The sequence below is a fragment of the Hyalella azteca genome, unplaced genomic scaffold (genome assembly GCF_000764305.2).
Source record: "Hyalella azteca isolate HAZT.00-mixed unplaced genomic scaffold, Hazt_2.0.2 contig14766, whole genome shotgun sequence".
Taxonomy (NCBI): Eukaryota; Metazoa; Arthropoda; class Malacostraca; order Amphipoda; family Hyalellidae; genus Hyalella; species Hyalella azteca.
In genome coordinates this window covers 272802-290491 of record NW_025944642.1, presented here as the reverse complement: position 1 = coordinate 290491, position 17690 = coordinate 272802, and the positions used below count along the sequence as shown (strand labels likewise).

Below are 17690 nucleotides of genomic sequence, written 5' to 3'. Positions count from 1 at the left end.
GAATGAAGCAAATTGAGTATTAATTTATATTTTTAAGATTAACAATTTGATTGTCTTCTCCTTCTTCTCAATCTTTATCTCAATATAAATCCTAAAATTACGCCTTCTTTTACCGAGTTTTCCTTGATCTATTTATTCATTTGTTTCTGTGGTAACCACATAGATTCGATGAAACGTAATGAAGATAGACCCGTAAAAATATTTTTTTATATTGGTTTACGAATTTAAGGCGGAATAATACAGAAAAGATGCAGATGAATCAATTTTTCCTCTGGTTGAACGCGAAGCTGTCACTACTCCTCTATTCCGCCCCCTCCCCAGGCTTATTTTGAGGCTATATTATCATGCTAATCACCAGTCATCTGCCAATCACCTATCTTGTATATGCCTAAAGTCCTATTGTATAACATCGTCGACTTCTACTCGTGCTTCATTTATCCTCATTTAAGTCAAGGCACCAGAACCTGCTTCAGGTAATTAATAACTAATAAAATACGCCTAAAACGTGCATAGAAAAGCACGGCGTACGTACGAAATATAACATCGTCGACATCCACGCTCTAGAATGCAAGGAATAGGTGCAGTTCAAACAACAAAAATAACTTGGTTACTCGACCTTATCAAGCTAGACAATAATAGCTTTATAACATATCTCATCATATTATTTTATGGATCAATTATTCTAAATTACAAATTGAGAAATTATAATTTTCACACTGTCGAAAAAAAATCATTTGACTATGTTTTTCATCTCACCACAATGAATGGTTCTAGGCCTAAAAATCAGGAATTTCAACGCCGTATTCTCCTCTAGGGTTGGATTTTAGTAAAATGTTAACCTGTTTTTTTCGTTTTAACCTCCAAGTTTGTTGTAAAAAAGGATAAAGTTTCCTTATCGGGCCAATTACACAGCATTAACCTCGGGCTGTCTCTTACTTGTATACCCCAACAAGTCAATTACAATTCATCTTTGATTATTGAAAAAGTTAATTTTTACATATCAAATTTTCCTACCTTGAACGAAGATTAGTGGGTTATTGCAATGCATTTGTAAAGTGATTAGTTCATAGGCAAATTCTTTAATGAAATAATTGCAAATTTTTGGAAGATACAGAATTTAAAAATAAATGTCGACATGAGTTAAATGTTATCTTGCATACCCATGAATATATCGTGTACACGCGAGTGTTCCTTTAACCTGGGACGTATTCAAGTCACGTTGCATCGTAAACATGAACGCGGTCGTGGCGCTGCCAAATTCTAACAAAATTTAAGGCCGCCGCAGTTTCTGATTAAGCTCATCAGAAGCTGGTAAATGGCTTGAAATTGGGTTTCGTGTTTTGATATTCGTGTAAATGATATCTTTTATAATAGAAGCCATATTCGATGTTCTTCAGGTTTGTATTTGTCCCACTTTTCTCGAAGCGACGTGCGTACAGAATTAAATGGTTCAATTATGATTAGCTGTAAAATGTGACTGATGACCTTATATATAGTCGCGGGTTTCAATTGCTGCATTATTTTCATATTTTGTAAATATATGTTTCGTCTGTGTTCTATTGTTGCGATAAATGTGAAAATAATATTATTCTCTTGTGTGAATGAACAATATGGATGCAGGTATCCAGAAACAATGGCGATTTAACAATTAGGACTGTTTAAAACTGTTAACAATTAACTGTTTAAATAGGATTAACTGCTATTGAATTTGATCATTACTTTGATAACCTTGTCTGCACAGCGTTCTTGGTTGTATGCCTCGTATTGTAATTCTTGCATTACGGCATCATGATCTTTGCAAGTCTTACCCTAACAAAATTTAGAGTCGCCCCAGCTTCTGGTAATCCAAATCAGAAGCTGCCGCGTCTGTAAATTTTCAGTGGGTAGTCATGTATGATGCAAACAACGTGCGGTGCATTGGTGGCTCGCGTCTCCATCAGTGCGATGCGAGGGTGAGTATCAACAGTTCTGAACGTTTGCTAGTAAATGTTATGAAGGCGCTGTTCTCAGCCGCAGCTTGGCTTTTTTCGACACAACCGATCTGTGCCCTTAATGCTGCTCATGCTTCGGCGCAGCCGCCTGAGGCTCGCTCTCTGAGCTTCACAGGCCCGTGTGCCTCACGGACCCCTGTGCCTCACGGGCCCTTGTGCCTGCCGGATCCCTGTGCCTCACAGGCATCTGTGCCTCATGGGTCCCTGTTTCTCACGGGCCCCTGTGCCTCACGGGCCCTTTGTGCCTACCGAGTCCCCGTACCTCACAGGCTCTGGCCCCACTGCTTTTGCTGCTTCACTGGTTCTGCCGCCTCACAGTTTCGGCATCTGCCTCGGGAATTCCCGGTCCTTGGATGTGCCTTCGACCGCAATTTTGTAGCGTTCCCGTCAGCTGTGCGGTGCTCGTGATCAAATAAATAAGCTGTCGCGTGCCGCAAGCAATCACCCGTGCCGCTCTTCTTTACGACACGCTCTCCATGCAAACGCCGGGTATTCATTCCATAAAATTGTTCCAGCGAATATATGCTAGGCGTCTTTCCTTAACCCTCCCACAGGCATGCGTGGCTTTCGATTCTGTTTCGGGTTTCATCAGCGCCAAATGGGACCAAATGCAGCATCTCAGGCGCGTTTCTTGCTCGGTGCCTGCTGCGTTAGTGCTGCTATGTGATGCTTCTGGCACAGCTGCTGATTCTAGTGATTCTGCTGATACTGGTGATGCTGCTGATACTGGTGATGCTGCTGATACTGGTGATGCTTACTACTACTGCTGGTGGTGATGCTCCATGGTGATGCCTTGCGTTGCGCCGTGTTGATTTTAGCGCGATGCCTCGTAAAAGGCGCAGGACGTCTGGCGCCGGTGATTGTGTGGCGCGAGCGCAAGCGGTTTTATTCGGTAGGTGCGTCTCCAGGCAATGGTCAACCTAACAACGCTTAATTCCACGTTAATTTGTCGTCATTTTTAGCGCATTTACTCATTTATGGAAAAATGCGCTATTGTGCTCGCCATGTCCGTCCGTCCGTATGTCCGTCTGATTCTCTGTCCGTCCTAACTTCATGTTTTCGTCAACGAGAAAATGCGCTCTCTGTCACTCACTGCAGCGAGTACTGAGTTACATATTTTTATAAGTGACTCACCGCATCGCTGGTTGAGTTGCCGTTCTCCACACCAGCCGTTTATGTTGGCTGCTAAACTTTGAGTCTCGTAGGGTCAGTGATGAACTATAAATTTCACTGCTAATTTTAATGCTGAACAGCAAGTCTCTTGGTTTCTTCTGAACTGTAAACTTTCCGGTAATATTGAACTCTAGACTTCCGGCCAATGCTAAATTGCAAATATCTTGGTATATACTGAACTGTGAACCTCGTGATAATTCTGAACTTTTAAATTGCTTAATGTACGGCTGGATTAAATTAACCTAGTAATGCTGAACTGCAAATCTGGTAATTCTGAACGGTGAATGACCTATTTAACCCTCTTCCGTCTGACATGAGTAACAGGAGCAATATTGTCACAAGCCTACTTCCCAAAAAGGATACGTTCTAGTGAACGCAAAATTACTTGCACTGATGGTTCCCGCCACGTAAGACAACTTTAAAATGTTCTCTGTTGCGTACAACCGTACCAGGTTGCTACACTCAATAGTTTACGTACAATTTAAGTTGAAAGTTATGTTCCCGGAGAGTGACATACGGCGGTAGAGTGTTAGGGCTTAATACTGTTGAAGATCCTAACGTTCTATGTGGGTGAGCCAGCCCAGCTCCGCTATGTTCCACAGTCATCTCGTACTTCCTCTCATGCGGGGCGCTGCGAAGTGTTCGACTAGAAATGCGCGAATTATGCCGACAAAAAGTAGCCCCGGCATATAGATAGGACGTGACTCTGCCTTTCATGTAGCAGAGATTTTTAAAACTTTTCTGCTGCTTATTTTTCGAAACCCTTTCTTATATTATTAACTTGGGACTTCTTCTCTCGTGGATTATTATTAGTTGCGGTTTTTTCCCTTGTAACTGAAAAAGCGAGGGCAATGTAGTGAGAAAACTCTAGCTACCATGCGGTGCGGTGCTTTTAAAATGAACAGTAATTTTTAAATACGAGTACGAGTTCGCGTGCCTGCAATTGATCAATTATATTGAGTTCGTAAGAACCTAGCTGTAACAAAATAACGTTATTTTTCTTCTGATAGTTTTTTTTTAACTCTGATAGGTAATTGAGGACCTCTGGACGTTTTGCGCGCTGTGCCGAGAATCGGGCGAAAGGATGGTCCCAATATGTAAGGTCCATATGAAAAACTGGATCTTTTAAGAAAATATTCATTCACTAAAATATGGATATAAATCGGATTTACGTTTTGTGGGCAGGGCTGTACCAGAAAAATCTAAATGAAAGGTCCCCTAAAGATTTAAGCAAAAAATAAATTATATCGTGTTGCAGTACGAGGGGGGTTTCAAAAAGTTCATGGAAAAACAACAGTTTGAAAAAAATATCAAAGTTATAAGGTTTATTAGGGTCGCTATAGCTTTCAAGGTGTAGGTCGATAGCTTTCTGTGAACTCTAATACGAACCCAAAAGTCCATCTGTGTAAAATTAAATTGTCATGCAAGTTGAACCATGTTTCAGCAGCTATTTTTTGCTGCTTCAATTGATGGAAATTGGGTACCTTTCAATGATTTTTTTTTCAGGTCGGGAACTAAAAAAATCGGATTATGCTAAGTCGGTCCTATAAGGTGTATACCGAATGATTTCCCATTGCTATTTAATTGCATAACACAGCCCCTGTCTACCGAGCGCCATGTGCGAGTGCCTTGTCGTGGTGGGAGAGCGCGCTGATGCTGATTACCAAATCGTTTTCGGTGACTTTCTTAGAAATGTTATCAAAATCTCTGTATAAAAATATATCTAACTCAGTACTCACTGTAATGAGTGACAGAGAGCGCATTTTCTTGTCGACGAAAACGTGAAGTCACGGACAGACGGACAGTCAGACGGACATGACAAGCACAATAGCGGCTTTTTTCGAAAAATGAGAAAATGCGCTTAAAATATCCATAATATTTTTCTTGTTTTTGAGGGAGCCAACTAACAAGATCCCCTCTGCATCCCAGAAAACCTTCCCTCCTGATAGCTCAGATTTTTCTTTGACGGGCCCACTTACTCCCATGAACAACCGAATTTTGTCCTATAAGGATCGTACTGGGAGAGCCATCTTGCATCCCCGGTCACAATCCGCGTATGAAAAATGAAAAAAATTCCGTGTTTTCTACCCACTTTTTCAAAATTTTCATGAAAAAAATATGCCCTAGATTCCTGCTGATCTGTGCGCAACAGCTTTGGAACTCATATTGAGCGGAGGGTTTGGTCAGTTCAGTGATCAGGCGCAATTCTGCCCATCTGCAGAATTGCGTGTATGGAACTGACGGAGATGTCGTGTGTCTCTGCTACTGATTCGGTGCTTATTCGCCAATCTTTTTCTACAACTTCACGAACAGCATCATTGGTTTCCACACAAACTGATGTGCGTGGCCTGCCTCCTCGGGGGTCATCTTTGGTCTCTTTTTTTTCTCTTCTGGAAGTAGTAATCCATTTGTCGGTTACTGATTTATTTGAGTAACTGTCACCATTAACTCGTTTCGGAGAGTCAATGATTTGGCTGTTCTTCCATCCCAGTTCACCATAAATTTGATGTTCGACCAGGCCTCGATTTCGGCAGATGCCAAGTTGCACGAACGGTTGTTGCTTCTAATGCAGGATCCCGCATTTGTATCATTAATGTAAGGGTTCTTGTGAGAACACGTTATAAAACATTGATACAGGATCGTTCTGGTGCATTGACACCGTTTTCCTTTCAGAGAATTATCAGTTATGTCCATTTTCCACGAACTTTATGAAGCCCCTCGAATAATTTTTCTAGTTAATTTTTTACTTTTGAGTACTTTGCAGGAGCACATTAATTTATTCATGATTTCATGTCTAGTTTAACAGATTCGTGTCATAATGGCTTTAAATTGTCCTGCCATTTATGTCTAATTTAATAATGATCTAGTTACTGTACGCTTTTATTGAATGTATTTAGCATATCTGCATATGTATGCTTCAAATAAGAGTCGTGTGTGAACTGTGAAACATACTGTGGTCCAATACGTCGAACTGTGATCTCGAAGCCCTGGGTTGTGTTCAATACATCACATTGTAAAGGGCTCTGTGCTCAAAAATGTGAATTGTTCAGCATTCAGGGCTCGAAACGTCGAACTAAGAAGGATTTAGTGTTCAAAATGTCGAAATGTAGAGGCGTTCAGTTTTTGAAAACGTCGAACAAACGATCATCAATGACGATATTTCGTTGCACTGTATGCCGCGATCAATTTAACGCCACGCACCGGTGAGGGAACCTTCCTGGCAAATATCGTTGAAACAACATTGATTAGTAGTTTATTACAATGAAACAACGTTTAATCAACGCTAGTTGCTTTGTGTAGAGATTCTACTGCATGCTACGCGCTGCTAATAAGTAGATTGCCGTCGGCTCCACAGTTACATGGCGGCCAATTATGCTGCTTGGCTCTTAACTTGGTAGCCAATTTAAGAGGCGAAAGGAAGTTAGGTTTTGCTTAATTTTGAAGCGCAGACCGCGCGCGCGCGCTTCATTGCTAATGCAGCGCGCACATCTGCTTCTGCCCAACTTTTGGATGTTGGAGGGGAGGGAGAGGAATGGGGTGCAGTTGTCCTAGCAGTATTCTTTATAGCTGTGACCTAGCACGTCACAGCTGCTTCCTGCCTCTTAGTGCTTCTGCACAGCTGCTTCTTGCTTCTTAATGCCTCTGCACAGCTGCTTTCTGCTTCTTAGGGCTTCTACTCATCTACTTTCTGCCTCAGTGCACAGCTGCTTTCTGCTTCTTAGTGCTTCTACTCATCTACTTTTTGCCTCATAGTGCACAGCTGCTTTCTGCTTCTTATATAGTGCTTCTGCACAGCTGCTCTCTGCCTCTTAGTGCTTCTATACTCAGCTGCTTTCTTCCTCTCAGTGTCACCGCTCAGCTAGAGCAGGATTTTTTTTTCATCTCAGCGGTCCTGCATGGCCGTTCCTCGCCTCCATATCGCTGCGGAGCTGACAGCTGCGGCACGCTATCTCGTCAACTTGTGACGCAACTGCTCCCGCAGAACTTCAGTCTAATGTGTAGCCAACATCGCGGCAGATGTGTCCACTTCTCCATTTTCACTTCCGATGTATGTCCTTCAACATCGCAGCAGTTGTGCACACATCACCAACATCACTTCCGATGTATGTCCTTCAACATCGCGTATATGCGCCTTCTCCCAACATCGTGCTTTTCCGCTTCCGTCACCCTCTTCCAACATCCCACATGTGCCTACCCCTCGTTCAACATCACAACTGTACTCCCCTCTCCTCCATTCTGCATTGCAGATGTAGAGGGGAAGAGGGTTCTTCCTCTCTTCCCCCCTCGTTTCAACTTGCCGCGTTTCCTCAGATGTCGCGGACGCCTCAACTTGATGCGCTTGAGCCTCACGCCTGAACTTGCGTTGCCTCTGTTGTCATCCCTCTACGTCTACCCTTACCTTTATCACCCTATTACATTCGCAGTTTTCCTTTCTCTTCCCCTTCTCCCACATAACTCTTAACGTTTCCTTTCTATCTCTCCATCTCCCTCCCTCTTTCCCTCTCTCTATCCTTCTCCATCTATCTCTTTCTTCATCTCCCTCCCTCTTTCTCTGTCCCTATCCCTCTCATCCCTTCCTCTCTCCACCTCTCTCCCTCTATCTCCCCTCTTCCTCTCTCTTCCTGTCTCTCTCCATTTCCATACCTCGGCATGAGGGTAGTGTGGTACTCATATGACCTTAAGACGAGTTTAGGACTTGTTTTCCACGGTCACGCTGATGCACCGCCTAGCTTCGTCATCCTCCGTCTCTAGGCCGTCGATATGCAGGTCGCCACGCTCTCGGGTGCCGGAGGTAACGTTGAACGTGTAAAAGACAGGTTACTTGTAAGCAGTGCTGCCGCTGCTGTATAATGACATCTTCCGCGTATGTTTATCATCGTGTACTAGTTCGTGTGCATGCGCTGTGAGGCTACAATTTTCAGTGATTTGAACTGTCATCGCAATTGGTGAAGTAAAGAACGTTGTTCTAGATTCTAGAAGAGCAATAAGAATAAGAATTGCGCTCTGGTATTCAACAACACCCTCAGCTTCATTATTTGTACGATTAATACCAGTTTACAACATCAGCGTCGTGAAATTGCACTCATAGAGGTCAATGGGTTATATTGACCAAATAATGACGCTCTGTCTTACCCAAAGCACCATCATACGGCGTACGTAGCTGTGATACGCACTTCTGCCAGGCCAGAATGACCCATACAAGTTGAAATAGTGCATCGTTATTTGGACAAAATTTCACACATTTCTCTGAGTGTGATATGTGTGACATCTTCATGGAAGCTGCCAGCGTCTTGCATGAGTGATGAGAACATTGCGGCTTACAGGCGCGGCTCTAATACCGCTGCTTACCGGCCACTGTGGTGCTGTGAAGCTCATCTAATTGTTCCTTTAGCCTGCTTGATGAAAGCCCCTGGGCTGTATGAGCTCTGTGATAATGCTGCGTCTGGGTTATGGTGCAGTAATGCTGCGTGTGGGTTATGGTGCAGTAATGCTGCGTGTGGGTTATGGTGCAGTAATGCTGCGTGTGGGTTATGGTGCAGTAATGCTGCGTGTGGGTTATGGTGCAGTAATGCTGCGTATGGGTTATGGTGCAGTAATGCTGCGTATGGGTTATGGTGCAGTAATGCTGCGTATGGGTTATGGTGCAGTTATGCTGGTGATGTGTATGTAAGATCTGTAGTAATTTTAAATGCTGCGATTTTGGGTTCAACATTAATGATGATCACAGCTCGCGAACGTATATGAAATTACTTATTACGTACATTAACGTCTCTTCTGGAGAAACTATATAGGGTTTTTTCTGCATCACTTGTGTGATGATGACATTTATATTTAGAACTCCCAGTATCCTGCTTGTTCTCCTTGATGTTGATGTTATCTCGGTAATGTTGCTAGAAGCCTTCACTCATGTTTGTGCAAGTGGTCGCAATCTTGTTCTTAAAAACCCTCGCCCGTAAAACTTCCTTTTTACAGATGTTTAGCTTTGCTCGTTAAACTGTGGCCGGCTAATATTTCTAAAGTTTATCAAAAAATTACTCTTGTTAGATTCCTCTTGATCTCGCTTGCGATATCTTGAGAAAGTTTCATTATTTTTTCCTTTAAAGTCAATATCTTGCTTGTGAAAGTTAAAATTTTCCTGCCTTTTATTCATTGAAGACTACTTTGAAGAGCCGTTAACTTCTTGCTCAGTCTTGACTTCTTAGGAGATCGCATTGAAAAACCCTAGTAAAGAATTGAACTTCCTTAACTTCTCTTGCGAACTTTCCAATGAAGAAAGTTGTTGAGCGTGTCGTTATGATCTACCCTTAATGGCTAGGTTATTGTAAGACTTGCTCTTGTTATATAGTAAAAAAACGACAAGCTTCGCTTTTATGGGACCGTACTGGCAAGACTCGCCGAAGCACACGTAGCGGCCAATTTTTTCTGTGTGATTGGTGGGTTTAGCTTTCCCCTGCTGGCTTTTCCTGTCTTTACGCTCATGCTGCGCGTGCAGCCGACCTGCAATAATGCTTGCAAAACTGGTCGTTACACCAGATAATTATGCCACTGACAACAATGCTTCGCCATTTTTCGGAAGCAAACCCATGTGCTGTAAACTGTAATTACTGCAAATAGATGTATTGAGCTGACCTACCTTTCACAGAGAATTCTGTTCCGGAATGTTTTGAAACTGCATTGTCTGTTTCAACTGTGATTTTAGAAACTGACTCCCACGACCGTAATAATGAAGTGGATCGGGTTAACCAGTGCATAAGATGATACTTGAAGTGTATGATTTAGGTAATTGTAGTTACTACTTATTACCGTGTTTACTGGTACTGTGCAATATCCCTTAGTGACTGTAACTCATTGTTGTCCTGGGTACCTGTACTATTTATTTCTGTGCTTGCTGGTACTAAGTTAGAGCTTGCAGTGACGGTAACTCATTGTTATCCTGGTACCTGTAATATTTATTTCTGTGCTTGCTGGTAATAAGTTAGAGCTTGCAGTGACGGTAACTCATTGTTACAGGACCCTGACTTCTCGCTGGCCTTCAAGCGCGAGAAGAGGAAGGCCGAGGACGATCTCATTGACAGCCAGGACATCAAAAAGGTCAGTGCCGCACCATGCAGAAATTACTCTACCATATACTATTTGTATAGATATTTTAGCTCATTACAATCTAATTCTTTTCGTTTCTTATGTTCACAGTTGGTTAATATTACAGTTTAACATTATCTCTCACGTTTAGTATGTATTTGTTCAGGATTTATTGACATCTATTTTTAGTTCAGTTAAAGAAATTGAATGGATTTCAGTTTCAAGTGAATCGGTTACGTCGGGTTGTTTTTTACTGCATTCTTTTTTCTAGAATGTGCTCTAGAAATGAATTTTGGCTCTTTTTAACGCATTTTCTCATTTATGGAAAAAATGCACTATTATGCTCGTCAAGTCCGTCTGTCCGTCTCTGTCTGTCCGTCCGTGACTTCACGTTTTCGTCGACGAGGAAATGCGCTCTCTGTCACTCACTGTAGTGAGTACTGAGTTATATTTTTTCTAGAATGTGCTCTATAAATGAATTTTGGCTCTTTTTTTATTGACCGTTTCCCCGTTTAATAAATTTCAACTCTACGAAGTAGACTATCTTGAGCTATTTTTGAGTTCGTTCCGGAATTGACTACCATCATACCGCCATGCAAGTAGCCTGTGCCGGTCTGTATCGGTAGACCAAGGTACGTGGCACTTCAGCGTGGCCTGGGACTGCTACGGCCAGAAAACTTACCAAAGATACAAGATAATCGTATGGCTGTGCGATTTACGCGTCGCATACTGGCGTCTTCGTTGATTTATTCATTTATTCCTTCGATCCGTTATTAGAAAGCCAGTTTGTGAATGCGTTACGAAAAAATCAACTTCTGCAATTTCAACAAACAATTTCTGTTATCGTAGAAAACCTCGCTGGCAGCTCACCGTGTATTTTCTATTGAACCTATTTTTGCGATACCCAAGTGAATGCGAACTTATACTTTTATATTACATTTTTTTTGTGAATAAAAAACCGTCAGTGTCATCGTTTTTTTCTTCAAATATTCTAGTTAATTCGAAGCAAGATAAGATAATCGAGTCACTCGGATCTTTGTCTCACGAATTGATGCTCTTTAGTTTGTCGAAGTTGATCGGCAAGTATCGCGCGGCAAAGTTCAGCGACATGCTCAAGTTCTTACAAAGATCAAGTCTTTTAAACTTAGTTGTGTCTTGGCCTGAAGAGCGACTCTAGTCGGCATCATGTCACGATCTGTTTTATTCACTGTCCCGTGCCTTTATTTGGCCATGTTATTTGGGATTGTGAGTTCAAGATATCTTCATCTATACTAACTTCAACTAAATACTAGAATGGCTCAATATTGTGACATCGAAATGTCAGCTAATCGCCTGCTTTATCTTTATCTCAGGGGCTTTATAGAAATTTGTATCTTTAAAACGGCTTGATTCTGTCTTCTATTATTTTAATAATGCTGAAGGCCAGATTGCTTTGTACCGATCTTATATGAATAATCTGTTTAGTAACGCTCATTCTATACATCTCGTACATCGAGTCTCATCCATTTTATGTTGATATCTGAATTGACTTCCCTCCAAACCTGCGAGGTAAGGTCATTCACAAAACGCGCCTACGTTTCTTACTTTGCCAGGCTTTTCAATGTTCCTTCTAGCTTTACAGCATTACAAACATTTATAGGTTAATTGATGTTCATAATGGATTTTCATAATGATTTCAAGTTGAAATTTTGGTCCAGTCATGACATCGATCGCTACTCTCATCCATTTATCAAATTACAGTTGAAATTCCATTCGAATGACCGTCCACTGAAACAATTACCGAGTAAAATGCGTTAAATTAGGAGGATATTCATTTGCAACTAATTTGGCGCTGTAATTACAAACCTGGAGGGTTTCTTGATCACATTGTGTGGCGTTGAAATCAGAATTACATCGTCTGAGCGAAAAGATTGATTAAAACAAAAGAACTCGATGAAAACATTGCTAATGCACTAGCGTTATCAACTGGTGGCCTAAAGGGTTTCTTCACACCGAATATACAATAAGATTTACAATTAAATTAGATTATTAGCGTCACACTGGGCAATATAGCATACACTGAGAAAATAGTGCGATTTTTCAAATGGCGATTTACATTTTTCTCTTGTGTGAGTCATCTATGACTCAGTTTAACCTGGTAAAAGTGTGTATCAATGCTACGTCCGTTCTTTGCTCGTACGGCCTGTAAGAGAGTGTGTCATTATTTAGATGCTGTGAACCATTTATTGTTCTGAGTGAGCATCGCTTCATGCCGCAGCCGCCGGTAATGAAGCAGTTCATATTAACCTCTCACCACGCTGGTCATTCGCTCGTAGTCAAGACAGCTTTATTACCGTACAGGTGCTTGTCACGCTATCTTGTGCGTGATTAAGACGAAATTACCATCGATTGTGATACATCTTATAAAACTATGTTTATTTTATCAAACGTTTGACTGTTGTTCCGACAAATTTGTAATTGAGTTGCTATTAATTTAGCGGTAATTTCACGATTTAAATTTAGATGCATCCCAGACCGTATTTTTTATAAGTTGCTATTAATTACAGTGTTCTCTCAAGGTATTTATATTTTATATTACTCTGGACTCTTTTACGATTCAAGTTTACGGCGCTCGTATCTGACAGCTGAGTGACTGTTCAACTGCAAACGTGCGATCTACAAAACTCAGTACGTGGCGTCGTTTGGTGTCGTACATTAAGAGCCGCCACCGCTATACTGTCAGCCATGGTTCCGAGGCCGAACTAATAAAATTCGTTCAGGTGTACGGAGCGGCCTAAGTACACGTAGCGGTCCAAGTGCACGCTGCGGATTTAGTACACGTACCTATATATATAGCGGTCCAAGTACACGTAGCGGCCTATATATACGTTGTGACCGATTTATTGTCTGTGATTAGCACGCTGCGGATTTAGTACACTTAGCGGTCCAAGTACACGTAGCGACCTATGTAAACGTTGTGACCAATTTATCGTTTGTGATTGGTGGTTCTAACTTGAAAAGCCTTCACTGATTGGCGGACGGAGTTACAAACGCGTAACTATTTTTGATGGTACGGCCCCTGATCGTCAGCACGAGCTCTGACGTCTTTTGACCGCTTGGTCAAGTGTCTGTGCTTTGAATTATACGATCTCGCGCTAGCCTGCTTGTCACTTGCTTCAATTTATGTTCAGTTTACTGCCCATCAAACTTACTTCATTCTCAGCCACTGCCGCTGGCAATACGGTTCTGTTTGAGAGCTCGTCATGTTTTACGTCACTCTGGCGTCGATTTTTATCACTTTTGTTATGGATTTTTGTGACGTATTACTGTCACTTTCCTTTTTGCACCTCTCGAGCAAACTTCAATAGCTTATATTAGTTTGTAGTCTTTTATTTTGTGCGAAAAAAGTTATCGTGGATGGTGATAACCTGAGGCCGGATTAGAGAAGTAATTACGATCGAGTAATCACCACTCAGCCAATAATTAACTGACAATTTGTACACTAAATCTGCTGATTACCGACGAGCAAATTGTGAAGGTCAAGCAAAATGGAAAATTTCTAGTGGGCTTTAGGGTAACCACCACGTGTGCTTGGCATGTGTTGACAAGTCGGAGAATTCCTTCAAAATTAAGTAGCACTAAGCAGACCGTGGGGTCACGCGCTGTAAGAATTTTCGCTCATATATGCTGAAAAAGCAAACAAGTTTGCACTGTGGGCTGCTGAAATTTTGTCTCGCTATTTGGCATGCTATGCGTTAGTTATAGTAGCCAACACGTGTGTGTGATGCAGCGTTACTAGCCAACACGTGTGTGCGATGCAGCGTTACCAACAAACTTGTGTGTGCGATGCAGCGTTACCAACAAACGTGTGTGTGCGATACAGCGTTTTACCAACACACGTGTGTTGCATGTGATGCAGCGTTACCAACAAGCATGTGTGTGTGATACAGCGTTATACCAACAAACGTGTGTAGTATGTGATGCTGCCTTACCAACAAACATCTATGGGTGATGCTGCCTTACCAACAAACATCTATGGGTGATGCTGCCTTACCAACAAACATCTATGGGTGATGCTAGGTTACCAAACAAAAATATAAAGTGAGCATCAGACCAGACCAGGCGCAATAATCCCCCCTACGAGCCGCGCATTAGCTCCCAAATCTCTCTAGTAAAAGCTCTACCACACCATTACCTCCGCGTCCTCCACTACACCATTACCTCCGCCCCTTTCACCTCACCATTACCTCTACCCCCTACACCCTGGATTATCATGAACGACGAGCTCAGCTCGACGGTACCGTTTACCTCTCCAGCCTCACCATACTCCGCTGCTATACAGCCATACCATACTAAGCTACTCTCCAGCCTCACCATACTTCGCTGCTTTCCCGCTACAACAGAGTAGCTCACCATACTCCGCTGCTATACAGCCATACCATACTAAGCTACTCTCCAGCCTCACCATACTTCGCTGCTTTCCCGCCACAACAGATTAGTTCACCATGCTCCGCTGCTATACAGCCATACCATACTTATAGCTACTCTCCAGCCTCACCATACTTCGCTGCTTTCCCGCCATAACGGAGTAGCTCACCATACGCTGCTGCTATGCCGTCACTTCATACTTCGCTGCTCTCCACTCACCATACCTCCACTGCCGCACCAGACTCCAAGCCACTTTAATTTTCGAGCTTTGCGTCTTTCAGATAGTATTGTCTATAGCCACTTAACATTGAGCATCAAGGTGACAACTGCATCATCACACACAGAACTTTGTTGGTCGAAATCGCTTAAACCTGCGAGGTTGGTCGACGTTTGCATTGAGTTTTTTCGGGTTTTCTACCTAGGTTTTTCTAGTTTTTCTTTCATCTAGATTTTAATTAGTAGTAGTGTTAATTCAGTCACTACAATGTATTCCTGTCAGCAAATTTAGTCAGAAGTTTGCGTTAGTTCTTTCGTAACGTCGTTGACTGACGATTTCGTTACGTCAGTGTTTCACTGACGATAGGTAATAAACAATTCACGAGACACCAACAGATGAGCTGTAGCTGGCATATGTGGCCTTGTGCCAGCACTGTTGCTGTCAACGTGCCGGAAATTCCGAGCTTCATGGCGTGACAGGCTTGACGTTCCTGTGTCCATTGCTGTACAATCGATGCGAGCTGTGCGCACGAGCAAGACGCTTAAAGACGATCATTCGAAATGATGGAAATGTGTTCGTAAAATACTTGCAAACCTCCCTGTATGTAGGTGCCTTGCTGCAGCTAAACCCCTGTTGTTCGTTGTCCTGTTGTGTTCCTTCCTGTTCGTGTTCTTTATTCTGTTGTTCGTTAACCTGTTGTGTTCGAAAATTGTATACAATCTTTATGTCTATAAGGCGTCTTGCTCCAGCTAAACTCCTGTTGTGTGCCTTCCTGTTCGTGTTCTTTATTCTTTTGTTCGTTATCCTGTTATGTTCGAAAATTGCATGCAATCTTCTATGCCTATAAGGCGTCTTGCTCCAGCTTAACTCCTGCTATTCGTAACACAGGTTACGAGTGCTATAGTTGCATCTAAGCTATCAATGTCTGTAACGAACATCGAGTTACTGTTACGATTATGATAGCCGTGAAGCTTATGATCGACGCCCTGAATGATGTGCATGGCTTGGGCATAAAATTGGCCTTTATGGCGCTGCAGCTCGTATTATTTAGGCATGAATGTTGGTGAAGGCTGTCATTAGAACTCATGAAGCAGCTCAAGACCGCCCTATTGATCCGCACCTCTCTATATCGTTTCAATACCAATTAACCGATCATATTGTTGATTTATTCTCGCCAAAATTTATCCCTAATCTTTTGTAGCTGAAGCAAGGTATTGAAACTTTCTTCTGAGCCGCAACGTTGCTTGCGTCTATACTAGCTGATGAGGTATTTATGCAATCTTTACTTTTATTATTTTTACGGGTATTGCTTTGCATTTTTTCGCTTTTAAATGCGTCTTTAATTTGCAATGCAAGCCGAATAAATTAAGGAATTTTCTCTATTCTGTTTCTCTTACTCTACTTTTATAATCAAATTGAGTTCACTCAATACGATCAATTCACCAGTCTCATGTGAAATGCTTTTTTTATTGTGGGTTCTGACATTTTTTACGGTCTCCTGAGGATTCATGGTTTATTGAGCTAAAATTAACGTATGTTCGAATTTTCTGGCATCATTTCAATTCGATTCAAAGTGCTGATGTTAAATCCAGATGCATTGTCGAACTCTCACCGCCAACGTTGCTAGTCGTCGTCGTTGATGTGCAGCAGCGCAACGTTCTTGCCTACAAGTTGCACCTAAAGCCCCTGGCTCGCACTATCAAAACTTGCTTTACTACACGCAGCGGCCGATCTCTCTTCTGTGATTGGTGGGTTTAGGCATCAGTTATTTTTTGACGGAGTGGCGAACTCCAGTATTTTTGATAGTTTGTCTCGCGACCTGTTGTTGAAATAATAAAAGCTTCCTACAGAGTTTCCCAACCTCAGTTATTGGTGGGCACAGTGAACGTGTTCTCTCGTTCTCAAATCATATATCGGCCATTATTTTATCCGCTGGGTCATAACAGACCGTTAAAAAGAACTTTATCTCGTCTGAAGGTTAACCCACGCCATTTGACAATTTCCTTCCATGTATGCTAACGAACTCGCTTATTCTATTGAAAAATTTTAGATTGCGTCCTCTTTTAGTGCTCGCGCGTGCCCTGCATGCGGCCACGACGCTAGGGTCGCCCTATGAACCCGGCTAATGCAATTGCTGGGCATTTAGACTGCCGTATGAGGGCAGCGCCGTGAGGGCAGCATCGTGAGGGCAGCGTCGTGAGGGCAGCGTCGTGAGGGCAGCGTCGTGAGGGTAGCGCTGTGAGGGCAGCGCTGTGAGGGCAACGCCGCGAGGGCAGTGCCGTGAGGGCAGCGCCGCGAGGGCTGTGCCGTGAGGGCAGCATCGTGAGGGTAGCGCTGTGAGGGCAACGCCGTGAGGGCAGCGTCGTGAGGGCAACGCCGCGAGGGCAGCGTCGCGAGGGCAGCGTCGTGAGGGCAGCGTCGTGAGGGTAGCGCTGTGAGGGCAACGTCCGTGAGGGCAACGCCGCGAGGGCAGCGCCGCGAGGGCTGTGCCGTGAGGGCAGCGCCGCGAGGGCAGCGCCGCGAGGGCTGAGCCGTGAGGGCAGCGCCGTGAGGGCTGAGCCGTGAGGGCAACGCCGCTAGGGCAGCGCCGTGAGGGTTGAGCCGTGAGGGTTGAGCCGTGAGATCATCCATAGCAGCGACCGTCGTCGAGACTTCGTCGCGTAGTCAGAGTTGTCACAAGCCGGGATATTGATAATAATCTGGAGAAACGCACGTTGAAGCTAATATGAGTTGGTTTTGTGTGCATTATAAGTTGGTTTTATGTACATGAAGTAGACTCAATCTTGCTTATATTCAACAGCTGCCTAAGCAGTGTACCTTAT

The 17690-nt window shown here is 43.0% G+C and overlaps 1 protein-coding gene across 1 annotated transcript in view; it reads left to right on the top strand.

The window, feature by feature from the left end:
• Positions 1-17690, top strand: part of LOC108678273 (RNA pseudouridylate synthase domain-containing protein 2) — a 120319-nt gene that overhangs the window by 66782 nt on the left and 35847 nt on the right. Inside the window, exon 2 of the mRNA XM_018166645.2 lies at positions 10176-10256. Coding sequence (XP_018022134.1) covers positions 10176-10256 — 81 coding nt within the window. The remainder of the gene's footprint in view (positions 1-10175; positions 10257-17690) is intronic.